Source organism: Gouania willdenowi, chromosome 11 (assembly GCF_900634775.1).
Source record: "Gouania willdenowi chromosome 11, fGouWil2.1, whole genome shotgun sequence".
Classification (NCBI taxonomy): Eukaryota; Metazoa; Chordata; class Actinopteri; order Blenniiformes; family Gobiesocidae; genus Gouania; species Gouania willdenowi.
The window spans coordinates 11779805-11807132 of NC_041054.1; the positions used below are offsets into that span (position 1 = coordinate 11779805).

A 27328-nucleotide genomic window follows, 5' to 3' on the forward strand; every position below is an offset into this window, starting at 1 on the left:
CAGTACTACGGTAAAAAAAACTTAAGCATAATCTTTGATACTGATTTAACTATTAACTTTCATATTTAACAAATCACAAGGACAACTTTCTTTCACCTCCATTATATCTCTAAAATCAGGAGTATCTTGGCCCAGAGTGATGCCGAAAAAACTTATTCATGAATTTGTTACATCAAGATTGGATTATTGTAACTCCCTACTGTCTGTATGTCTTAGTAACTCCTTAAAAAGTCTGCAGTTAATTCAGAATGCTGCAGCCAGAATACTAACTAGTTTTTTTCTTCAAACTGTTGCTAAATGCTTGTCCATGTGGATCTTGTTGGGTTCTTTCTTACTATGGACTTTATATTTTGTTAAGCGTTCTGAGATGACTGTTGTCACTTGCTTTATATTGAGTCGAGTGCATTATTAATGGACTGAGCAAAGCAGGTTTGGCAACATCAGTCCTAAATGCTAATTCATACACTCCTCAGAAATATTTTAAAGGATGTTTATGTGACAGAAAACATTCAAGTTTTAAAGATTTGACTTAACTTTGCACAAACAAGGCCTCAGGACTGGAGGATCTACAGTCATGGTGCTACAGCAGTTCTTCAGAAGGTTAATGGGGTTTGAGCCGTTGGTGCACATTTTTCCCCAACTGACTACAGTGCAAAGAAGGCTGTTCATTAACTAAGTGAAGCTTTACATTCACAGCAGGACTCCTCATTAACACACGGCTGCACAAATGCTTTTTAAATTATTTTAATACACTCAGAAGCAAAATTGGAGGGAAAGCCAAACATTTACAATTTTATTGAACATTAATCTCAAAAACTGTAGGTAAAAAAATACTTTTTACAGCTATGTACAGGTAAAGAACCATGAAGAGCTCATGACGTAACAGATTTTAACATCAAATTTAGCGTTGAATGCTACAAAAAATCCACAGATTTCAAATTGCATGTATGCTGGAACTGCTGCCGTTGCAAAATGGCAATAGAAAAATTTACAACCTAATAGTAATGTGTCGTGTTAATCTTTTAAAGTAATGTTTAGAAATGAGGGGGAAGATTGTTGATTAAATTAGAGGTAGCAAGAGAATACAGGGTGAAGTGAGTGCAGAAAACAAACACTTGAAAATTAACTTACAAAGAACATGCTGGACAAAAGTTACATTTCTGCTGTTTGGCCTATACTTACAAAGTGGGAGTTAAAAGCTTAACAGAAGTCTTTCATTTCATATTTATTGATCAAATATCTCCAAACCCACACACATTAAAAAACTTCACAATGCTGAGATTGCTGAGTTTAGTCTGAGCCTTCCAGCTAGAAATCTCTCATAGAAAGTTTAAAACACAGAAAACCAGTGGGGAGGAAAAAACCCAACTTACACAGATAAAAAAAGTACATTGTGTGACAGATGGTGAAAAATTTAACAAGGAAATTTCTTTCACTAGCACCTAAAATATCAGTGTCATGGGTTGTTAAATAAGCAGGTAAACCCTTTGGTTTGAGTCACATGTGACCAGCAGGGGGCACTGTTGGAAGTCTAATCCTTTAGCAGTTACCAGCAGAGTGCAGAGAACACAGGGGAAACTGAACAACAGAGCATAGAGTAATTAACAGAAGTAGAAAACAAAAAAAAAAAAAAAACAACAGCAGACTTCATTTACTTTGAAATATGGCTCTTCACTGGTTTGTGGGGCTGCACATGGATGACCACACACCACCATCCACTGGTCAATAAATTAAAGCAGGAAAGCTAAGAGACAGAAGTGTTGACATGAACAACCTTCTGACTTTTATGAGTGCATCACGTGAAGGCTTGTGGTTAGTTGAGGAAGCGGCGGCAGCGCCTGGTGCCACAGTTACAGTGCAGCTTGTTGCTCTCGTCCTCTATGGTGAACTTGTAGTCGTAGGTGAGCTCCTCGCCGCGGTAGATCTTCCTCAGGGCAAAGATGACAATGTGCTTGCGGCCGTCCACGTTGATAACACGCGAGTAGCAGTTGGGCTCACAGGAGTGGTTGATGAAGCGGGCGGCGTTACCCTGCATGGTGGCATCTACCACGTCGAAGTCGTCGATGCGGAACATGTAGCAGCCGATGCCCTGAAGCAAAGCAACAAGGAAAACCCCAGTTAGCTGTGACGGTTACACTTGCAGGGAATGTTATAATTACAACCAATGAGGAGAATAAATAAGGTAAATATGGTTAGAGCAAAGGCTCGAGTAACAAAAGCATTGAAAATGAATATCTGAATCAATGCATTGCCACGTAGTCGCAAACAAATGCGCATTGATTTAAGTCAGTGGTTCTCAAACCTTTTTGGCTCAAGTACCCCTTTCTCTTACTTTTGATTGCAAGTACCCCCTTATATCTAACTACTACATTTTCCTCAGAATTATGTTAAAAAAATATCTATAGAACATAGGGATGTAACGATTCACTCAACTCCCGATACGATTCGATTCACGATACTGGGTTCACGATACGATTCTCTCACGATTTATTTTACAAAATGGGACAGTAGACAAATTTTTTTTTTGGGAAAAAAACTAGAAAATACTGTATTATTTTCCTTTTATTTTTCATTGTCAAAAGAATTCCTTGATAAACTATTCAAAACAATGCAATTTAACTAAAAATAAATCTTGAATGAAATAAATAAAGGAATAACACAAATGAAAATGAAGCCTATTAATTTAAATTCTGGTTCTAAAATAAACAATGCAAAACTGCATAATAGTTCTTTTTCTTTTAAAATTGCAAATGAAAATGTATTTTGTGCCTAAACAATTGGACTTTAAAAAAAAAAAAAAAACCGTGATTGCACTAATTTACGTCATATTTGTTTGGACCAGCAGAGGGCGCTGTTAACTCAGTGGTCGGTTGGCATGCAGATATCTTGCAGTGAAGAAGAGAAGCTATGCTAGCAGACAGAGCTAATAGAAAAACATGACTTTTACAGATATTCAAGTAATATTACAGATATTCTTTCAGTGCTAAAGGGGCAATGAATCATTTATTCACATATTTAAGAGTAGAAGACAGCCAGAAAGAAAGTATTAGCAGATTCCGCCCACCGCCTACACTTGTGGATAAAAAAAGTACAGCGATTCAATTTTCAGAAAATCGGTATCAACCGTGATACCTATGAATCGATTTTTAACTGCCTTACGATTAATCGTTACATCCCTAATAGAACATAATGATGGAATGAATGAGTAATAAAACATTTTAAAGAATCTCATTTTGTAAATAAGTGGAATGAAACAGTATTTAGTGCCTCCTAAACAGATTATTTTTAAAGTTTATATATATGTGTATTTTCAATTCTTCTTCTAATCAAGATCATTTCTAACATAATTTTGTGTGTTTTTTGTGTCATTTAATGTATGTTGTTGTTGTTTGTCTGTTCATATATATTTTTCTCTTATTTTCTGTATTTATTGCCATTTTGTGAATTGCTGGTAATAGTCAGTATGATTAAAATTTTTAACTAAATATAAACATAAAACCCCATATTTTTAATGCTTGCATTTGTTAATTTTCCTCTCTCTCAAGCCATTGCATACCCCCATTTGAGAAAAACTGATTGAAGTGAGTGCATGTATAACATTACAGAACATTGAACATTAACTTCTTCACTCTCTTACTGTTATTAAGTGTCAGAAGATTCACTTTATTACCAGCAAACAAAGCATTTGTAATTTGTAATGTTGTCTTGCTTTTTATGAAATCTAAAACTAAATTATAAATAAAAGATTCATTATACAGAAGAGCCAGACTGAACCATCTACGATGCATCACGACTGTGGAAAATGATTGTACTGCCTTCAACACTGCAATATCTCATGTTGACAGAGCAGGTTGTTTATTAGTCGAGGCATCTGTCAACCAAAGCTGTCTGTTATGCCATCAGACACGAGTCATTGACAGCGTAGTTTAGGTACAGGAAGTTAAAGGTTGAGAGAAAACAGTTGCTATTGAAAATAAAAATGACAAAAAAAAAAAAAATGCTTCTTTGTGAATGACATTTACGAACCTTGCCATCGTAATACTTCTCACGCTTATCGGTGAGGACGGCACGAATGACTGTGCCTGCGTACTCGATCACCATCTCCCCGGCTTCGATGTTCCTCTTACAGAAAAGTCCACGACCATGGATCTCAGACCTGGAATGAGTGCAGATAATTTAGTAAAATACATCAAGTTAATCAGGATCTGCAGAGGAAACAAAGTCTGGGTTTTCTAAAGGAAATACTGCCGCATGGTTTACCTAAGCAATGATTTATATCCAAAAGTAGAGTGCAGTGGAGTCACCAATTAAATTATTTTTCATTTGATCTGATTATTTACTTTTGTTTTGTCTTTTAAACTACAGCAGATAAAGTAAAACCAATGTAAAGCCCCACTTTTTTGTGATGTTAGAAAAACTACTGAAATAAGTTGAGTTTTTACCTGTAAACTCCGACTGCCTCTTTGGAAATCTTCTCCAGGTGCCTGAACCTCATTGCCATTGGAAGTTCACTGCTGGTGGCTCGCCTGGATTAAAAAAAACACATTATTGTTAAAGTAGCTCCATCTGGGGAAGACTTGAGAAGCTGTTTTATAAAATATGCTTTGATAAAACAACAAGGGTCAAATTAAATGCACTAACCTGGATGATTTTAGAGGAAATTCATCCTCCTCCTCATCAAAGGGGCCGATGATGTCAGGGAGTGCTCTGTGCTGTGATGCCAGGAAGTTAAACATGTCAAAAGTGGCTTTCCTAATTTGGGAAACAGGAACAGAAGAAGCTTATTAATTTTAAAAAATCCAGAATACACCTTTATTTATACGTTAGGACATAAAGCAGCACGTCTGTACCGTGTATAAACTTCAGCTCGCACACAGCCACTAGGGTTGAGAGGAAGCTCCTCCTCGATGTTGTCACACCGGTGGAATCGGAAGCGATGCCGCTTGCAGTTGGCGGCGCCCTCTAACTGTTCCAGCAGGAAGATGACGGCATCATGGATGACTCCGAGCACACGCGGCCCGCTCATACCACCCAGAGGAAGCTGCTTCAAGTGGAAACCTGCACGCGCTTCAAGGACGCCGTCGATGACAGCACGCCAGGCAACTGAGGGAGGAGAGAGGAAAGAGGAGGGTCACACACATAAAATAAGTAATTTGTTCACTGATAAAAACAAAAAAGAAGCACTCACCCTCTATGCTGTTGGCCTTTACACTGAAGCCGTCATCGCTGGTGATCTCAAAACGCAGATGAGGCTGGTTCATATATGTTCTCTTGTGTTTTGGAGCAGGCACTTCTTCTTCAGAGCTAAAGCCTGAACAAACACACAAACTTTAAGTACCACCAAATCATGGAACCAAACAAGGCATCATAATGAAATTGTTGATAACTGCTGTGCTCTGATGTTCAGTCTTTAACACTAACAGGCCAGCTGACCACTATGATCCACCTATTCAATAAGTACATGGCAATTAATGGAATAACATAATAAAACAAATGGTGTCTGCTGTTTTAATTTCAACACATTCTGCTTTTTTCTGTGGATATTTGTTTGTAAGAGATTGATTTTAAAATAAAAGCCAGTAAAGAGTAAAGATTCAATGTAGACCAGCGGTGGCCACACTTCAGCCTGGGGGAGGATGAGAGTGGAAATTACATGTTTGGTTTAATTACACCAGAAAAGATACAGGATTGTTCTTACAGCTGCTCATATGTAGACAGCACATCATTACAAAGAGCACTGATGTAGATGGTCTTTTAGCTCAAAGTCTATATTCCACACACACGCATACACACACACACACACAATTTTCTATTTTTGAAGGCTTGGACACAAACCTGAATAGGGGCCCCACTCAGTGAGGTCTCCGTGCCGAGCGCTGACCCACATGTGCACTTTACCCTGAGGGTGACTGCTAGCTTGTGCGGATGGCAGAAATCTCCCAACCCTGGGAAACAAAGGGAAAGAGCGTCAATTTCATCAATTAGAGCCATAAGTTTCAAGAAGACAGAAATTTCATGTTCAATCCACTTTCCATATCTTTAGTGAGAAAGGCTAATCTTCATCAAAGCATTACAACAACGTCACCACTGACCTGCTGGATGATGGAGCTGGTGGAGCAATGATTCTGAGTGGTTCAGTCAAACCCTTTTGGTCCAGCGAGTCTTTCATTTTCCCCTCACTCACGCTGCTGACAAAAACAGATAAAATGTTCCATTGTGACAGTTTCATTCATCTCAGATACTCAAAGCCTGCATCGTACAAAAGTGACTATTGCTGTCAAAACATCCTTTACCCTTCTCAAATCATCCAGGCCTATTTTTGATGTAAATATTTTGTTCTTACCTAGCGGTGGCAACTTCTTTCACTTCACTTGATGGATCCTTCAGAAAGTCTATCTTGGATTTCTTCCTGGTTGTTCGTTCAGGCAGTGACAAGACTCGCTTGACTCTCCGCTGTGGTGCAGCAGTTTCTTTCAGAGGTTCACTGGGAGACACTGAACGTGCAGCAGTGGTGTGATCGGAGTCCTCTCTGACCTTTAATATGGATGGCCGTGGGATTCTGGCCACTGGCTGTCGAGCATTGCTGAGGATGATGGGTTTCGTCCTTGGCTCCTCGCCTTGAGGCCCCTTCACCTGTTTGATGTCATGATGAATTGTGCTTTTCACAACGTCAGGACAAGTGGATTTATGAGCTTGTGTCACGTTCACACCAGCTGAGGGTGCAGGAGCTTCGGTTTTTCTAATTATTTTGAAGACTATTTTTTTGTCTGGCATCTTATGATTTGTGGGTGTCGGGATGACTCGAGAACCCGTTTGGCGTGCACTGTTAGCACTGTGAAGCATTTTGGCGATTTGACTTATTTTGTTGTACGATGGAGAATTCATATGCAGGGCCTGATAGGTGTTGGACCTTGGGTCTTTGATCAGAATCTGCCCTTGGCGATTCACCAGCAGGACTTGAGGGGCAGGAGTGATAGGAAGTGACGAGTTACTGGCCTCTGCCTGAGTCACCACCTGCTGCTGCTGCTGCTGCTGCTGAGGCTTTGCGGTGTTGGTATTCAACCGGATGGCAAAGGGTCTTGCCCTTGTGGTGCCCGGCTGAATGGGCAGGACATTAAAATTGTTGAGAACAATGGGGGATGTGACCGGACAAGGAACCACACAGAGATTAGCCCTGGGAACAGATACATTATTCAGTGACTGACGAGGAGCTGGAGGCAGTTTGAGATTTGGTTGCAGTGAGAAGCTTGGCTTGGGCAAAGAGCGACTATCGTTTGATGGGCTGGGTTTTGCCACTAAGATGTTTTTCATCGATGAAAAAGTTAATTTCTTGGTTTCAGCCTCTGGTGTGTAATCAGGATCAGTTAGATCATCTTTGAAACCTTCAACCGAGTCAGTTGTTGAGTTGCTTTCGTCACTGTCATTATCTGTGCATTTATTTGGGTGGTCGGCTGAGGTGTTTTTGACAGGGACAACGTTCTTTGTCGCAGAGTCCAAATACGTTTTATTCTTAAAAGCTGTTTCCGAGGTAATCACAACCTCCTCCTCATGGACTGGGAGGTTGCTGCTTGATTCCATAACCACAGATGATGTAAAACATTCCTGCTCTTCGGATTTCAGCTCATCTTCTGATTTTGACTCCAAGTAGACTGACTCCAGCCTCTTAAGAGCCACAGACAGTTGTTTTGTTGGTGTATTTGTGAGAGCTGCACTGTCGTCCGCTTCCTGGGTGTTATTTTCGACACCCTCACCCTCGTCGCTCTCCGAGTCTCCATCAGCCCCATCCAGCTGTGAGATTGAGGGCTCTGATGATGCCTGACCTGTTGATTCATTTGTGGTGTCACAAATCACAGTGCGGGAAAACTTTATGTAACAACTCGAGTCTTCAGCATCATTTATTGGATTATCTCCATGCATTTCCACGTCTTGCACTGAACTTCCCTCCTCTCCTCTACTACCCTGAGCACTGCAGTGAAGTGACATATTTTCAGTGAGCATGTTCTCATCAAACTCCAGTTTAGCATTCAACATAGATGTTACATCTGGGTCAGTGTCAAACACAGTGTATGGAAGCTCCTGAGCCATCAGGTGAGCGACCTCCTCCTCTAAATGATCAGGTGCGAGGGAGATCCCATTTGTTGTGGCTATGGCCGCATCTTCTGCTTCAGATGAGGCCAAAAAGTCTTGAGGAACTTCAGTAGAGACTGGGGTGGTGATTTTAAAGTTCTGTCGCCCTCTGGGGGAATGGGTGGTGGTGCATTGCTGTGACGACGTTGCAGCAAAGAGTCTGGAATTGGATCTTGGAGGAGAATTCCAGGATGTAGATAAGTTTTGATGGGAGGCCGGAGGTGAGGTAGAACCTAAAATCGAAGATCTAGGGGGGGAGCCAAACAAGCTACATTTGGAGAGGATGGAGGATCCAGATCGATGGGTTATCAGAAGTGAAGGGTCGTTCTCTGATAAAGAACTACGGCGGCTTCTTGATGAAAGCCTTCTAGGGCGTCGAGTGTCCTCGAGGTCCCTCAGAGTCAGGATGTGATGTGATTTGGGAGGCGCAGATCCTGAAGGCACCGCAGAGTGAAGTCAGATGTAAGTATTTATTACACCAAAATACAAAAACAGACAACGCTGTAATAATAAAAATATAGTCATCACCTGGAGAAGGAAGAGGACGAGAAGATCCTCCAGCCGGTCTCCTAGTCTGGTTGTAACCTGGACTTTTAGGACCAGTTGTGCCATGCAGCTTGGAGGTGGGGGAGGGAGTAGTGGACTTTAATGGACTGGATGATGAGCTAAAACATTCTGGAGACTCCAGATCTGGCAAAGCAGAGAAAAAGGAGATGACTATTCAAAGTTATTTCACTGCTATTCTTTCCTTATTTGCTTTGAGCTTCTCGCTCATAGTGCTGGAGTTTTGGGTCTGGAGCAGTTTACGCAACCCTGAAACCTTGAGAACCTTTACGATTTTATTTTTAACTCACGTTAAATGCCAATTATGCTTTTACCTCCATGGTCTTACGGGTTGCAGACTACGACAAGCACCTGAAGTAATGTGGGCACAGTAACTGTATTTTTGAAAAGAAAGCTGACTAAAGGCAGAAATCTGTTGTTTTTTGATGCAGATGATCAGTAAGGAGGGCAAAATTGGCTCTTGATAGAAGCACAGGGCACAATGGGGATAAAGCATGAAGATTGGTGGATTAATATATATTTATTTCTAACAAGATCCTGTGTAAAATGTTTTTGAGGAGTAACAGAGTATTGTTATATTAAAAGTGAATCACCTCTCTGACATTTGGGACTGTGCACAATGGTGTGGTTTTCTCCTTGGTCCCACTTTGGGTCTTGCTCCTCGCCTGGGAGCGGCGTGCTGACTTCAGTCACCTTACAGGTGTATTTGCAGCGTCTACGGGGATCCACTGTGCTCCAGTACAACCGAGAACATCTAGACAACAAAAGTACATGCTTATATCATTAATATAAAGTCAAAAAAGACAAAGTAGAAGGCCTTACATGGAAAAAGACAGAGAGCACTTACTGATATCCCACAGGATAGAGCATCCTCCCGTTTGAAGATAACTCTGACAGTACACCCAGCTTTTGAATCTGCAGAGAGCCTGCAAAGAAAAACACATGCTGAGCATACCAAGGAATATTGTTTCATCCACCAGGGGAATCACAGACTTTTCAAATATGCTCACCGATGGTCATGTTTATGGATTCTGGCTCCACGCCCGTGAGGAACTTTCGCTTGAGATTGATCCCCTCAAAGTCCACATACACCCGCCGCGGGACTTCAAACCCTTTTCCAGAAACCATCTGGAAGGCATTACAGATGATCAATACTCAAGGAAAAAACGCAGCTGATGTGTGGCAAGCAGGTGTAAACTGCAGTCTAATGTAAATATACATTTCATCACACCTTTGCACTGATGAGATCCCTGTGTCGGTAACAGTAAACCTTCCTGTCTTGCTGAAATGCACATTTCTGCACACGAGCACACATGAAGTGAAAATTGCTCTGGCAGGTGGAGAGACAGCAGCCCACGGTGGCCCCCGACTGCCAACAATGATCACAGCGCTGCTCGACAGAAGAAAGTGAGTTGTTAAAGTTGTTAGCTTTAGAAGGATTCAAAGCCTGCCATGATGTCTTACAAGGTTGCGCCCCCTGGAGACAGCACTGTGCACTTGTAGAAGAGCGCATTTGTCTTCGTACACCTCTGCAGACCAGATACAGCAGTTCACATGAGCCCACTCGTTTTGACCCAAATATAGGAGCCGGCCTGCTTCCTGTCAGAACAAGAATCCAGTTGTAACAATTAAAAACAGGATTAATAATATTTTCTTTTAAAACAATCATTTAAGGATTACAACTGACAGTTTCATCAAATATCAGGCTGGTTGTCATGTTGGTTTAATCAGCATGCATATAATTTCAGTTTGCTGAAATCTGATGGAAATGTAGTTCTTATTTTACTTATTTTATTAAAACTCATAAAATTACAGAAAAATAAAATGGGTGATTTATGCCCTTTAAATTTAGTGAAAAAAAAACAAACCTGCATTTGACCAGGCGATATTCTACAAGTCCTCTGAAATATGAATTTGAAAATTAAATGAATACAGAGCTGAACTCACACTAGGTGAAGAGTCTCCATACTCTTGGCACAAGGCACACTGCCTCATGTCTTCCCCACTCAGAGACTCTAAAAAACAATGCACAAGGTTATGCAGTTCAACAAGAAACTTTGCATACATAAGATCTACTTTCATGTTTAAAAGGGCTCATGATGACCAGGCGATCAAAGTGTGCATACCTTGTGGAAATTGAGGAAGGCCGGGTTGTGGTGCCTTGACAGAAAAGAGCACAGAGTTTGTTTTCTCTGTCTGGTCAGCTCTGGACTCTTTCAGATGGTATGTGCGTTCCAACCACTGTGCATAGCTGTGCTCCAGGGATGGTGGAAGAACGGCCTCAGGAAGCATTCCACTAAAAAAAGAGACAACAGAAACTAAAGCAACTGAAACACCTCATCATCTAATCAAGTCTGAGCTAACTTTCAGTTCACTCAACCAGTAGGGAAAAAAATAACCAATAATGCCAAATGCATCATATTCAATATAAAGATTACAGCACCTTTAATGATGCCCCCAAAAAAAATAAAATAAATCAATTTATATAAATGGGTGTCACATTAAGTCATAAATGATGATTCTTTCTGCCTGATATGGTCTTGACCTAAACCAGAACTTGGGATTTATCCCATGTTTGCTTCAACAGTCAAGCATACAAGTGCATGTAGTTACATGGGTTCGTACGTCCAGTGACTGAGTTACTGCTAAGTGGTGGAATGCTGCTGGTTAATAACTGTCTTGGCAAAGATGGTGGAACAATGTAGTTATGGATGAACATAATCAAGGGCACTTGTTGGAATGTTTCACTTAGGCTTAGCACTAACATGACATTGCAAATAATGCTCTGCATGTTTTGGGACTTAAACATTTTAAGTATCTGAACCTACCTTGGAAACTCTTCAGAGTTCATGTTCAACTTTTTAGAGTTGAGAGCAGCAAACCAGCTGAAAACCCGTTTCATCACCTGTTAGAGAAGGAAAAATTAAGTGAGATCAGCAGCAGTTTGGAGTTAAACACACCCAACTAAATGTGGGACAATTTAAAAAAAAAAGTTAAATAAGTGGTGGATAAATGTAAATTTGGGACACAAAACTCCTTCGGTGGATAAAGTTTGTATAAAGTATGAATGTGAAGGAAAAAAAAAGTTGCTTACATCGATGTAGTGCAATTTAGCCTGAGTGGTTGGTTTCTGGTCATCTGCTAAAAGCTCCTCTTTCCCCAAACAAGTTGTCAATACAGACATGATGTCTGCATGAAAAAATTTCTAGACAAGAGAGTCGGAGATTTGAAGAAGAAAGTGGTGATGATTTTCCCAGTAACCAAAAACATTTACACAAAAACATGGAAGTTACTTTCATTATATCAAAAACAAATAAATCATTTACTCACTACTGAGGTGTAACCGCCTGCTTCAAACTTCCTCTGCACAGCATTTAGATCACAGATGGGTTGCTCCTCATTACTAAGTAGTGCATCACTTGATTCCTGACACTAAACAAATAAAAACCCAATCACCATCAGCAACCCAAACTCATTTTCATTGGATTCTACACAACACTGGTACATGTTTCTCCTTACTGTTTCACAGATGATAAGGTGCTGAAAGCTACTGGAGGAAAGGAGGCATGTGAGCACCTCCTCCAACCCTGCCAATAGCTGGCTCTGCAGTTTTTCCTTCAGGCTGCCATCATTTGTTTGGGACTGACTGCAAGGTGAGCAGGTGAAATCCATTTTTCCCAGCTGAGTGGAGAGCTGCCCAAACAGCTCATCTGCAACATTTCCCAAGGCAAACAATTAAATCCTAGTCTGATCAATCTCATATTTATATTCATAATGAACTGTTATCATCTAGCAGACAGACACACAAGCATTTACCATTAATCTAGTCACTCATACTCGCTCAAAGAGAACATGCAAACTTCACATAGACCCAGGATTCAAACCCAGAAATATTTTAGCTGTGAATCATAAGCACCATTAAAAACAACTGAAACCTTAATAATGTAGACAAATTGTGGTTGGAATTCTGAATCTGCAGATTATTCTGTTAGATTATTTGTTACACATCAGCATTATACAGTGAAAAACAAAATTACTGCAAAAAATGAAGGAAAAAAGTGGGAAATTGAATTAAAAATGTTAAGCACTCTTGCAGGTATAATTTAGTAAAAAAAACTGCTCAAAGTAGTGTGCAATGATCAACATGATCTTAAATGTAACTAATTACAACGAAGCACTGTAATTAAAAGGCGTTACCTGTAAGCCCTGCACAACTGTAATGAATCCAGTGATTGCAGTCTGAGCACTGAATCATTTCTGAGGGCTGTCTGCCGTCTTCGTAGCACTTGTGGCACACAGGGCAGAAGTTCCCTGATGGGTTAGAGTCATTGTTATATTACTCATTTCTACCTTCAGAATTTCAACAATAACAACATTGTTTCACTTGTCACTCGTGTGTGTTTATTACCTTTTTTGTGAAGGGAGGTGCACTCAGGACAAAGGTCCTGCTCATGGTTCCAGGCCATATCCCACTCCTTTCCAGGAGTTACGCTGCAGCTTTTACAGCGAATGCATGTCATACACACCTGCATAAACAATAACAAGGAATAATTTAATTGTGAGCAAATGTTTAAGGCAGATGTGGTAAAAAATTGCTATTCAAACTGTTTTGGGACCCATGTAGTAATAATTCAATAATGCCCTTTTTAAAACCTTTGTCTGGGAGACAGAGATTAAATTGTTTTCCAAAACCACACATTTGTAACAGTTTGGCTGCTTCCTGTTCATGTTGTAGTCTGTATATGTAACTGTTTGTTTTAGCTAAAATGGATGATAACTGCTACATTTGTTAAAGTCTGATGGAATAAATATCTAAGTTTTTATAAGTGTACCAGTAGGAATAATAACAATAATAAAAAAATCTGATTTACATTTTCATCCAATTACTTTGTGTTCTGCCATTTAATTTGGGGGGGAAATATAGAAAGCATTTCTAGTTCACATCTGCCTAAAAATTTTAAATATTTTTTTATAAGCACAGCCTCTCTGTGTTGAGTAATGTACTGTTTCTTTACGTGTACCCAGGGCAGGCTGCAGTTCATCGGTTTAGGATACGTTGGCCCCAGGCAGGAGGGGTGGTAGGAGGTCTGGCATCGCCTGCACTGCAGCACCGGCTACAACAGACAAAAAAAACAAATGCACAATAAATACTCTGAGGCAACTCTCATTGATAGTTTTACATTTCCATCGTCGCCTGCAAAGAGCTGCAATGATTATGGTAAATAAATGTTCATTAAATACAAATGAGTGGTTCTACAGTTAAGACTTTTTGGTGTCAATTATCGAGATACACAAATATCAACAATGACCGTTACATATGACAAGTGCATTCTTAAGTCATGTTCCCTGGTCAACCTTTGAGCTTTTGCTTTTCCTTCCACAGACGTGACAAAACTTGCAACGTTTGCAACACCAGTTCTCCTTGTTTTCCTCCAGGGGGCGCTCCTCGGGTGAAAGGCAGAAACTGTGGAAAGGCTCACAACAGATCTGGCAGAAGATCATCTGAGGGGCGTGACAAGCAAAAAATTACCGGATATACCAAGATGTGCATCATTAAAAAAGTAAGTATACAAATCTCCATTGTAAGAGCTCCATAGCAGACTGGCTTTTTTAGCCAGTATTGAAGAGAAAACTCACCTCATGCCGGCCTTTGCTGGCACAAAGCAGACAGATGGGTTGTGGTGTGTTTGGGATGGATGTGAGAACACTGAGGCCTCCCATCAGCCACACATTCTGGACAGCACAGTCCTCCTGGTAGACAGAGGATGCACAGCATGAATAAAATGATGGGCTTTTGATTGATCTTTAAATTCATAAACCTATTCAATGAAGCTGAAAAAGCTTCCTATCAACTTAACTACCATTCATGTATAGGGTTGGGCACCAAGAACCGGTTCCAAATAGGAACCAGTTCCTAACGTCCGGTTCCGGAACTTTTACAAAGATGTTTGAATTTTTCAATTCCTAAATGCCCACACTAGTTTATTTCCTCGGCTTGCTCTGTTTGTTTACACGGGTTTTGTATGGTGTGTTCATAACGCGACAGTAGTCTGTCTGTCTGTCTGTGTGTGTGTGTGTGTGTGTGGGTGTGTGCGCGCTGATCACTTTTTCTCCGGGCGTATCATAGACAGCGCCGCTTCTACGGTTTAAAGTATCAACTTAGGGAGTTCCTAAATGATGAATTCACCCAGAATGTAGGGTTATTTAAGATGTCAACAGCTTTAATTTAGCCCTGCTAAAAGAGGAAGTGTAAGACAGTCCTCTGCTGCTGCCTCGGCTCTACAGACAGTGACGGCCAGTTGCTTTTTATTGATAGGTGCACTCCATACAACTACTACAATATCGTGTATACAATTCACACATTTACCTGTTTATAAAAACATATATATTTACAGTCAAATTTACATACGCACATGAAGAAAAAATACTTTTACTTTAATCAAAAGATTTAAGGATTCAAAAATGTCCGAAGTTTCGTCTTATACACAATGTAAAGAGGTCTTATGTTAGTCTACTTTCTTTTTAAAGCGGTGCAATTTTTGTGGCTTTAGGCTCCAATTACATTTATGTATATAATATTACATAATATCTTCCCTACAATGTAAACAAAATATAACTATTTTTTTTATAGTTTCCCTTTCCACTGTATCCAGAATAATAATAATCTTTCTCAAAAGAAACTGTTGATTGATTTGTCACATGACTGCAGTGCTCCAGGGTTGGACTTTGTTTTAGACTGCTGCCAACTTGTTTGTAGTGTTATTTCAGCAAGTTTCAGTTTAACAGTTAAGGTTGTAAATGAATACCCTAGTTACAGTATTGCAACCAAATTAAATTGTATCAACTAAGTGAATTAATAAAAATGGCTTAAGTAAAGGCTTTTTCAAATGAAAAAATTATCCTGTGAAATCACTATTCATGTACCAAATCCACAATAGTAAAAATCTATTAATGTACAGTAAACAAATGAGATTATTTTTAAAACCTGATGAAATTTGATGAGAAATTTTAAATAAAACTGAAATGTACATTAATGATACATTACAATTGCAGAAACTTTGGGATTTGATGCTCGTGCTAGAAAGCTGTGAGATAAGTTTATGAGACACTCCAGTGCGTTTAAACACCGAAACAGTCGTTAACACTTACTTTAAAGTCCACACGGATCTTGTGCCTGCTCTGCAACCCGCTTTTTTGGGGAAATCCATTAGGTAACCCTGCCAGGGGGTTCGCTGATGCGAACTCAGCGGGATTCTGGGAACGAAGGACACAGTGATGGTCAGTTGTTTGACAACTTTGCACCAGCTTCTCTTTTGTAGAGGAACCCTCGATGTTGTCCTCTGCTCCTCCGTCTTCAGGCTCTGCTTGTGGCGCCTCCTGTAATTCTGAGTCTGGCGTGACCATCTGAGGCTGCACTGCCTCAGCACATGCAGGAGTTTTAACAATGTCAGATTTGTGTGTCTCTTCTGAAACCTCTGAGAACATCCCCTGTAAATGCAACTGTGGTATCGTTGCTATAGCTGGTTGGGATGTGAATTCTGGATGCTTTTCAAACAGTGACAATGGAATGGATTTGCGCAAATGCAAGGCTGAGTGCATCACTGACTTGGGTAAACGGTGCAAATGGATCTGGACCGTTTTCTGTGGACAGTCTGTTCTGAGATGTGTTTCAGGCAGGGGAAGCTGTGGAGGAAAGTTTTCAATGGGGTGAGATGAAGAGGATACAGAGGGTTGTGTTTCAAGTTGGGTCGAAGGTGGATGTGACCATGCAACACATTCATCCACACACTGGGGCGACGGGGGTTGAATAGATGAAGCAGATTGCAGCATTAAATCAGGCAGACGGTGCAAGTGTATTTGTGGCTGCTGCTGTTGCAGCTCCAACTCAGGGGTCCTGGGTGGTCGGGATTCGGGGAAACTTTCTCTGGGCTCCTCTGTGTTCTCCTGTGCCTGCGGAGGAGGGGACTGCCTAAGCCAACCAGCAAGATTTACCACGTTACAGGAAAATTAGCAGCATGCAGAGGCGGTGATTGGCAGGAGATAAAGTTTTAGAAGAATTGCAGCCAGGAAAAGACATACACACATACAGGAACAAACGCAGGCTTGGTTAGCAAAGTACCTCAACAGCTCCTATTTTAAAACCAAGGATGTACATTAAAATGACATAAATTGGGTTTCCGCAAAAGAGCAGGAAATGGTATTCAAAAAATTGCCTTTTTTGATAAACAAACTCATGTCATTCATACACAAAAAGAAAATTAAGTTATCAATAACAAGCATTTACAGTAAAAAATAAATAAATAAATAATATCTGCAAATGTGCGCAGGATGAATGAAAAAAATCATTCAGTGTAACTTTACAAACCAATAGATAAGGTAAGAACATTTCGTCCACTTCTTGCAATTTTTCTTAAAGGTTATGAAAAAATACAGATAGGTTCGTATTTTTAGCATTGTTCAAACATTAAGCAATAATTATTCAAAACACAGAGAGAGGTGTGTTTTAATAAGATGTTAAGAAGAGAATTAATAATGGTAATGGCCTTAATGTCATATGAAAAGAAGCAGGCTTTTAATCAGAGGGTCATCACTGTGGGATGTTGAGAAAGTTCCAAAACTCTGCTTGTATTGCACATCGCTTTGGATAAAAGCATCTTCTAAATGAAATTGTAAAACTCTAAAAATGTAAAATTAAAGTGACAATCTAGTCAAGGCTACCAGCAAAAATAGAGAAAAAAAAGAGAAAAAAGTATCAAGAGAAAGCTGTCCCAAACACAGAAACCCCCCATATAGAAGGAGTCGAGTACATGCAGAGATTGAAATAAAAAAAAGTCTGAGGCAGAAGGTTTGTGACGAGGAACTTAAAAGGTTTCATTATGTGTAAAATGTGAAAATAGTGAATTGGGTGCAGACTAAGGATGAACGATTAATTGCTTGCATTCGCGATATTATCGAGATATCATAAAATGCAAAGGCTGTAATTTCTTTCTTTTTTAGTAATAATTTATAAGGGTGTAACAATAAATGTATTGGTATTGAACCGTTTTGGTACAGGACGTTCGGTTCGGGTACAGGGTTGTGCACGGGTGAGTTTCCGGAACGGAACGAAAGTTGCCTGTGTTTACTTCCGCCTGCAGCCCGTGCATGTCATGGCTAATGCGAGCGAGAAACCAGAGCTGGAGGGCCCTCCCCTGTCGCTAAAGTCTTCTGCTTTGGCTTCCGGGTGAAATACTGCAACGGAGAAAGACCAGTGGATAAAACGAGGGCAGTGTGTCGACATTGTTCAGCTGAGATTGGGTATGTTTCCGGGAACACGACGAACATGCTAACTCACTTGAAATGAGAATATAACTGCGATAAGAAAGAAAACAGTCTTAATGCAAACGCAGCTGACTAGCCAAAGCTATAACAACTGCCTTCAGAGTCTTTATTGCAGCGGATAAAAGCTGTTAACAAGCTGTGAGGAGCTTATTTTATGTATTTTTTGTTTGAGAATATTATTATTACCAGGTAGCACTTTACAACAGTATAGTATTTATTTTTATTTTTTTTATTTTCATATTCTGTATAATGTTAAATACATTGTTGGTTTACTAAAGTTTTGAATAAACAAGAAAATGTATGTTTTGCATTTGTAACTGCCAGCAGATATGCACTTACTGCAGATGATGTGGACAAGTACATTTTTTTGGCCAAAAATTTGAAGGTCTAAACCAAGGGCTACATGTTGTAACTGTGCTGTACTTTTTGTTTGTTAAAAGCTGTTAAGCTGTGAGATCATTTCTATAATATTTAATGGATTTTTTGTTTGAGAATATTACTACCAGGCAGCACTTTACAAGTATTGTATTTTTTTTTTTTTACATTATTTTCATATTTTGTATGTTAAATACATTGTTCGTTTACTAAAGTTTCAAATAAACAACAAGCAAATTTATGTTTTGCATTTTGTTCCATACTGTACCGAAAATGAACCGAACCATGACCTCAAAACTGAGTGATTTTTGTGTATCGTTACACCCCAAATAATTTATTTTAAGTTCATTGGGAGTTGGATTTACCTAAAAAACGTCCAACTGGTTAAAGCAGATATGAGTTCTCCTTACTTTTCCTGCACTTTAGTATGTGTGATATTACTGACTGGATATTAGTAAACTTTATGTATTTATTTATTTTACATTTATCTGTTTATTTTATTTATTTATAGACTGCCCTGTTAAGTTCAGAGAGTGTTTAAAAAGTGCAGTCGACATGTTTACATGTTTCATGAAATGTGAAGTTAGATATGGTGAAAAGGTAAAGCCAGAGATTTGTTTGCTTTATTGTTGTAATACGTGCTTTAAAATTTATATTTTACATTAATTTAAAGTTAAAATAAATCTGAAATTGTTTACTATGAAACAAATTGATTTATTGCTTATGATCATTGAAAAATAAATGACAAAAGCTCGCAAATCGCAATATTAAGGAAAAAAAAATCGCAAATTCAAATTATTTCAAAACAACGAGCGAAAGAAAGGGGAAGTGCCGACTCAAAATCATCTCGTCTTCAGATTTTTTGTTTCTATGCAAAAACTGTTTTCCAAAAATACTATCTAATCCAGGCTTGCTTAAGTGGACAGTTAAAGACGAAGAAGCACACCAGCGTTATGTTTGTACCTTGGAAGTTCTGGCTCGGTTGAAGGATCCTCTGGAGAACAACCGGCGGTGCTTCATACTCTCGGTTGGTGGCTCGTCCTGCAGTGATCCACCATCTTGGGAAGTGCAATTTTCAACATAAAGCAGCAGAGACTGAAACTTCACTCCAAATAAATGTGTTGCATTGACAAAAAAACAGAAAAGATTTGACTTACTTTGTTTGTTCACAGGTGCAACATATGGCTTCAATGCTGATTCATCTGTTGATTCTTCTTCTCCTTCTTCAGACTCAGATTTAAGCAGACTGCTGTAGGAACGTGGTGTGATTTTGCGCAGAGACTTCTTTCTGACTCCTGAGGCGTCTGAGCACGATCCTTCGCCTGCTTCTTCTAGATTCTCATCACCATCCTCACCGCTTGATGGAGGGGTCAGCAAACGCCTTGCTTTGACTTAGAGAAAAGATATTTCATGATTATTTATGATGATAATTAAAACCAGTAACAGACAAGCAGAGCGAGAAGTACATATATCAGGAGATGAGCAGAGCCTGGAGCTCTATGTAAAACATACGTTTAAAAGGTCTAATGATGCGCTTAATCCTGGCTTTTTCAATCCGGTCACACTTCTTGTAGCTGAAAGGCAAAGGGGGAAAAAAATTGTTAGGTCATTACATTTTCCTACAGATTATTGGAATGCAATTGCCTCAATATTTTACTTGTTTTAGTCTGTTTTTTAAGCTCAATAGCACACAATAAAAGCTGTGTGGTGGATTCCCTTTTTAAAACAGAGCGACGACGACTGTGCGTAGGCTGGCATAGATTAAAATGCCTTTGGATCTTACACATGTATATATATCTTAAATTAATTGGCATTGACCAAAACAAAGGTACAGTTTTAAAAGTGTTGAGGAAAAGGTAAAAAAAAAAAAAAATCTGAACGGTGCAATAGATATTTCTCTGAACCAGTGTTTAGTGGTAGTCTGTTTTGATGTACAACTTACATGCAGCACTGTTTCTTTGTGTTGGGCCCCCCAAACTTTGGCTTGTCCAAGCAGTTGATGCATCGTGCGCAGTCCTCTTCCACCATGCAGCCTGTGCATCGTCCGCATCGTCGGGATCGCATTCCACCGCTACAGAACTGACTGAGGAACTTTCTCTGTCTGTACCTGCGGAAGCCCCGGCCTTTCCCCCTCCTCTTGTGGTGGATGCGTTCCTGAGGGACAGCCCACTGGGCCGTGCCCTGCTCAGTCCTGTCATCATCGTCATCTGCCACATCTGCAGGCAAGAGATCCAGGGGGTTAGAAACCAAGTACCAGCCCTCATTTGAATTAACTTTATATTAATATGATCTGGTAGTCAGGTGACATCTGGGGATGCCAGGATTATAACTTGGTCTGTAGAAGTCATCACATCAAACTGAAGTGATTTGAGAGGGAAACTTATTTTACTGAACATTTGTCCAATAAGAAAGGTTGGTTTCTACTTCCTGTTTCATGTAGTGTTGGGAATCAATGATCTACACTTCTACAGTCAAGTCAGGAGGTTGAAAAAACAAGGATATGTCATTACATTGGGAAATTAAAAAGCATCCCCAAGAGGCCTACGTACAAAAAGCAATGTCGGACATGATGCAATCCGGTCGGTGGGGACAAATTTTATAGAAATAATCATTTAAAAACCTGAGTAACTCTGTGAGAGCGTCCCCTCTGCTCCTGGCACTAAATGTGTTGAGTGAGTCCAATATTTGTCAAACAGCACTTCCTCACCTCATACTGAGTGATGCTCACTTGACCAGTGTTGGGTAAAGCTTTCCAACAGCGGTGGCTAATCTGTGTGTGACAAAAGATATTTTTGCTGGCAAAAATTTTAGTTACAACTACATTGAACTAACAAAGCATCTCTTTCTTTGCTCAGCGTGCTAATTACCTATAAAAATGACTAAAACTACAGAAATTTGTATCTACGGTTTCAAACATGGTAAATTTTAAGTTTATACGATGAAGAGATTTTAGCATCAATTTTGTAAAATGAGAAAATCACCTGAAAGAAAATCAAAGGCATTGCAAAGAAGTTCGGACTGAAAACCTACCTTAGAGCACGGCTACTCTGTATTTATCCTTTTTGCATGAATCACAACCCAGAAGCAATAATTATCAATACCATTGTGAACACTAAACAAATTTTGCAAAAAAGTCCTGACCAAGCTAGAAGTTATACAATGGCAATATTGATATAAGGGAAGAAATAGTTAATAAATGTTGTCTAAGAATGTAGAAAACAAAGCCTGCTGAAGCTGAACCACTGGATCAATATGATGGAAATGTGTTTAGAGTTGGTTAATTCAATAAAAACAAAACAGTGCCATCTGCTGGCCAAACCTTAAAATCCTCTTATAATGAACAGAAGGCAAGGGTGTCATGAATCCGTAAGGGACTGAGCTCCAAAAGTGACACCAAAATATATATATTTTTTGCACTTAAATTTGAGCACTTGAATACGTAGAGTAGGTTAATCTGAAATGATGTCAGTGCCCGAACAGATTCTGTGACGATATGGAGGAGACGATATTTCACCATGTCAATGTGTAACGCTCACATGGAGAGAATTAAAAAAAAGGGGAAAATAAATCACATTAAATGCCAATACAACCATCTGGCCATGTATGATTGCCATTGCCTTAGCTTGCAGTATTTACAATGCCAGATGGTGCTGAAAATAGACTGTCACATTGTCCCCATTATCTACAACCTTACCATTTAAACAGAAGTAACACACTTGGATGTAAACTTGAAGGGAACATATCTTTTAGAAGTAACACGTGCTCAGAAAAATTTACTTTCTAAGTAATTCCCATGGGATAATCAAAATTATTCAAACTTTTCATTAATTAAACATCTCTATTGTATTATGGCACTTTTTCTTCATTTTAACCAAAGATCTCTAATGGTAAGAAATGGCTTGCACATCCACAAACACTATTTACTTTTATACACATTAACAGCTATGAATTACTCTCCAATTTATGTACATTACTGATCGAAACAACAAAATGTGCAATTTTGATCTACCAAAAAACCTTGTATTTAAATGCTATACAATTATAATTACATATTCATTCCCTTCTATGGGCATTTTGTGCGATTCACTGGTTTTAAGCATCTGTCACTATTACTGCATATTTACAGTGTAATCCTGACTAAGAAAGAAAGTCCATATCTGGCCTTTACCTTCTGTTACAGGGGAAAAGGTGATGCCCTCTCTCTCATGAAGTGGCAGAGCGCTGAGTCGTGGGATATCATCTGGCACCAAAGCACGAGGCTGCCCCAAAGCAACCGCTGCTGCTCGACACACATGTTTGATCCTTGGACCACCGAGAGGATGCGCCTGCATACCAGGAAGACCAAGAAACAAAGAAATTGAGTACAGAATCTCAAGTTTCTAAAGTGCTTACAAGGAACATCAACTTTGTGAAAAGTACCTCATAAATCTAAAAGCTAAAGCACAGAATCGATAAATGTAAATTGTAAAACTGGTTAAAAAAACAAACGTGTTTATGGTCTTTAATGTGATTAATATTATTATTGGTGTGCTGCAGGACAAAATGGATGATTTTTTTGTTTTAACAATAACTAAAACATAATAGAATTAATACAAACAAAAGGCACGCACAAAATGATGATTTTACCAAGAAAGCTTTACCTGAGGTCCTGTTTCTTTTGGAGTGACTCCAATCCTCCTCCTCCTCCTTCTGGTGTCACTCACTGGCACTTGTGCATCTTTTGACTCCTGAGAGCCGTCCTGCTGTATTAAAGACAAAAATTATGTAACCTCAGTTAGCTGTTTTACCTAAATTGTTACCTAAAGCTTAATTTTCAGCCCGACTACAAAATGAAAAAGAAAATAAGTTGATAAGAAAAAGGTTTAAATCAGAGCATTCCCCAGCTAATACCTCACTAAACTCAATATAACATCAAAATGGGATGACTGCTCTGAAGATTTGGCAATAGAAATCAACCATCTGCCTCTACAATTAACTTAATACTAATTCTGATATTCAAGTTGTTTAATACATCACACCTACTCCCAAACAAACATGAACTGCATAGAATAGTATCTTATTCTCATGAACGAGACTTTTCATCCAGCAAACATTTAACAGCTCATATCAAAATAACTAAACTTTTTACACCTACAATTTAAAAAGCCTTGAGTGAGCCTTTCAACATCTAAATTGGACAATATGGAAAAGAACCATGTCTTACCTGTAACAACTTGAGCTGCTTCTGCTGATCAATCTTAATGAGCTGGACTTTGGCTTTCTTGAGCAGGTGGAGCATCCTCTTATTGGCCCCGCTGAGACCAACGCGATGGCTTTGCCCACTGGTCTCCGACAATGTAGGAATGTTTACAGTCACACTTGTCGGGGCATCTATGAAAGAAAATGTAACATTTATCACTCATTTTACATTACTCAATCATATTTAATGTTTTTTTATTTTTTTTATTTTATTCAATAAAATGTCTGGCAATTACACAGTTCTGAGATATTAGTAAGAAAATGAATAATTACCTACAACTTTTGAAATATACATTCATAATTGAACAACAATTTAGCAAGTAACTGTTAAAAATAAATCAGACATTTTATTTACAGTTTCTCTCTTTCAAAGGTCCCACAGTTGGAATCTTTTTTAATCCAATCAAGCCAAACTTTCATGAAGTTCATAAGAAACTACGTCTCAGGAAATTACCTGAAGCATCTTTGCTGGTATCCCCTGGCAGCGCTTGTGGGGGAAGCACCACATCCGTGTTCACTCTCACAGCAAGTTTCCTGACAGCAGCAGGGGTCTCCAGCTCCTCCATTGTGAGCTTGGACCTGCGTTTCTTCCTGATGTGAGATGCTGAAGCATCTTCATGATCGGAAAGATCATCCTGCGTTTCGGTTTGGCATTTCTTCTTCTCTGCCAGCTTTAAAGTCAGCTTCTTAAGGTTCTGGTAGATCTCAATACGGCTAGTGCCTGGAATTGGTGTGTTTAGGAACCTTGAAGTGGCTGATTGGCTATCAAACACAGAGATCGAGTCGCTGGAGCTGCCTTTATGACCCAAGTCATGTGGAGAGGTGTTTGGCTTCCCGTCTTCTTGCTGTTGAGTTTTCAGCCATGTTGCGAGAGAGCCTTTTGGAAAGTGGATCATTTCCTCATTTAAGAACCTCTTTGGAGTTTTAATGACCCGGGAAGACCGCACAGTTGTAACGGCGGTAGATGAATCAGCAGCGCTTGATTGTAATGGTTTGCTTTCTGTTGGAGTGAGACTTTGATCCAGGATCTGCTGCTTGCTACTGTCCAGTATCCCTATAGCTGGAACTGCCTCAGGTACGTATGTGTAAAAAATACGACGTGGACGACTTTGAGCAGTTTTTGAATGTTTGGTGAGAGAGACGTTTTGTGGTTGCTTCCTCCGGTATCCAAACACAGACTTGCGCAGTCTTTTCTGCACTTTTTTCTCTGTGACATCTGAAGCGTTAGAATCGAGTGGCATTGCTGCCTCGTCTCCACTTTGAGCACCAGCCTCTGCTCCAGCCTCCGGCGATGCTCCCATACCTTTGGCCCTTTTCTTTCTTTGTCGTTTATAAAAAGATGTAAACGACAATGCAACTTCCTGGGATGTGCATCGTCTCGTGTACCCACGTGCGTGTTTTTCAGAGTTTTTTGTCTGGGATTGTTTTGAGAAGTCTGACACATCGCCATCACGTTTCACCCTCCGTGGATCCCTTTTTCCTGCTTCTGTAAACGTGCTCAGAACCTTGTCCTGTTTGGTGCCTGGCTTTGCAGATCCTCTGACTGAGCGTGTACCTGAGGCCTGCTTTTCTGATTTTTCTGGAGACGTTTCCTCATTTCCTTGGACTTTAACAACACCCTTAGGTATCGCTCTGTTCTTTACTGAACACTCGACCTTCTCCTCTTTTGAGGCTTTCTGCACAATTTTCCCAATCAGAGGCTTGACAGGTGAGGATTGGCCAGAAGCATGGGGAGCTTTTGCTTGTCTTGTTAATGGTTGAGAAACAGTGGATGAAGTTCTCTGTGGTCGACCTGTCAATGTCCCAAATCCAGAGAAAGCTCCCTCTTCCTCCTGGAGAAAAAAAAGAGGTAAAAATACTTAAGTAGACACCAAAATGACATCATTTCAACATGGCGGTGCACAGGCTCTGAAACAGTAAACAAGTCCCATTTTTAAAAGGTAATAAAACGAATATGTTGCGAAATAATGCGTTTGTTAGACATAGATCTTCTAATAAGGACATTTCAAAGATTTTAAGCCACATTTGTAAAAAAAAAAAAAAAAAAAAACAGTGGAGAATCCCTTTAAAACCATTAAGTAGATGGCAAAAACAGTTAAAGCTGAGGCCATAGTTTAAGTAACCTTTATCCCACATATCCTGGTCTATGCAACGTCTTTGAATGAAGAGCATTGCAACACACAACAGTTTAAGTTTTTTGTCATAATAATAAAATTGTAATTCTTTTAAGCGCTTTACAAGACAATGGATGATGAAATATTGTAATAAAAAAAATCTATTGTTTTTAGAGTCGTTTTCATGTAATTAGTACATTTTTGTACTGACAGTCTGATCATTTATTATAAGATTATCATAATAAACACTTAATTCAATGTGGGGTTTTATGTTACCTATGTTTTAACCCAACTACAACTGAGCGAAGTTTGTATTGTGTTTTCAACTTAGGGTTGTTGTCGATTGCTCTTTAGTTATTATTCATTTATTAATCTTGTTTCATCCGCGCTCTCGATCTGCCTGCTCAGGTGAGGATACTGATGTCTTTAGCTTAAAGCAGCAAAACTACACTTTAAACCACGTCAACACACAACCCAGAGGATGTCATCAGCAAAGGCTGGGAGCCTGACTTTACCAAATCGTATTTACGCCACATGAACAAAAAGATCTCGTCGTTTCTACGACAAAGCAGACTGGAACTGCCCAAGTTGAAGTCCACATAGTTAAAATGTGCTAAACTCCAGGCATCGCTCATGTCTGTGGACGGCGGACAGTGCGGTAGTGTCACTGCAACCAGGGCAGTGCAGATATATGCAGTCATAAACAAGATATAATATTCACCCAACTCAGCCTTATAGAAGCACACCCTGCTAATAAAGCTGATAGCTACAACGCCAAATCGACTCGTTAGCAGTGCTAGCATACTGCTAACTACGTTAGCTTAAGTAGTTTCCCGACCCAGTCTTAAATGTAGCTCTTTTGACGTAAACCAGTCACTTTAATATAATAACCCGTTTTCCCTTTGTCTACCACGCTAATGTGAACCTACTCACCTCTTCGCTGGTGCTTGACTCGAACCCCGCGACAGTCTTCTTGCCGTGTTTCTCCGCCAAGCCGAGCAGCCGCAGCAAAGATGGATCCTCGCTTAACGCAAGTCCGATGTTTACAGGCCTCGGCCTTCCAGCAGCCAGCCCTCCGCCATCTACACCGAGCTCTCGGTGTTTAGTGCGCTTTTCCGTACGCAGCCTGCTGCGAGCCCCACACGGCCGACCCGGGAAACGAGCCCGGGCTGGGGCTACAAGGTTGTGGCCTGCACTGGCCGTGGTAGATGATAATCTGCCGCCCGATGCCGCCATTCTTCACGACAACAACACACACCGCTGGAAGGCGGAGGGAAACTGTGACGGTCTGAGAGCCAAGATGGACCGCAGTGAGAGGAAGGCGCCAGATAGAGACAGACGCAGAGGCATCATGGGAAAACCACCTTTGCATAAGGACAACACACTGCACGACTAGACTGAGAACGTCACTTTATATTATATTATATTATATTATATTATATTATATTATATTATATTATATTATATTATATTATTAATTCACAGAACCATTACAATCAAAATATATATATATATATATATATATATATATATTTTTTTTTAAAGCTGGAAAATACAGTAATGTAAATCAATGTGGTAAATATTTACTG

General features: G+C 39.7%; 1 protein-coding gene across 5 annotated transcripts; it reads right to left on the bottom strand.

Annotated features, from left to right (window-relative positions):
• Positions 1–758: 758 nt before the first annotated feature.
• kmt2ba (lysine (K)-specific methyltransferase 2Ba) lies at positions 759–27085 on the bottom strand. Of its 5 annotated transcripts, none has more exons than XM_028461557.1 (36): positions 26673–27085; positions 24080–25457; positions 23591–23757; positions 23028–23129; positions 22556–22712; positions 20330–20603; positions 19900–19961; positions 19545–19778; positions 19351–19445; positions 15841–16641; positions 14329–14442; positions 14047–14193; positions 13713–13805; positions 13100–13217; positions 12889–13002; positions 12211–12401; positions 12022–12123; positions 11786–11896; positions 11520–11596; positions 10818–10987; positions 10639–10706; positions 10156–10290; positions 9923–10081; positions 9702–9819; positions 9539–9617; positions 9285–9445; positions 8656–8817; positions 6344–8561; positions 6093–6188; positions 5836–5945; positions 5189–5311; positions 4851–5103; positions 4642–4752; positions 4443–4526; positions 4027–4156; positions 759–2089 (listed from the first exon to the last, which is right to left on the bottom strand). In XM_028461557.1, the coding sequence occupies exons 1-36, from the start codon at positions 26973–26975 to the stop codon at positions 1814–1816; spliced, it is 9093 nt and encodes a 3030-aa protein (XP_028317358.1). In that variant the 5' UTR covers positions 26976–27085; the 3' UTR covers positions 759–1813. The 5 variants fall into 5 exon arrangements, with proteins under 5 accessions (XP_028317358.1, XP_028317360.1, XP_028317361.1 ...); XM_028461559.1 differs by having other exon boundaries at positions 1814–2089; positions 23028–23126; XM_028461560.1 differs by having other exon boundaries at positions 1814–2089; positions 15841–16374.
• Positions 27086–27328: the final 243 nt, after the last annotated feature.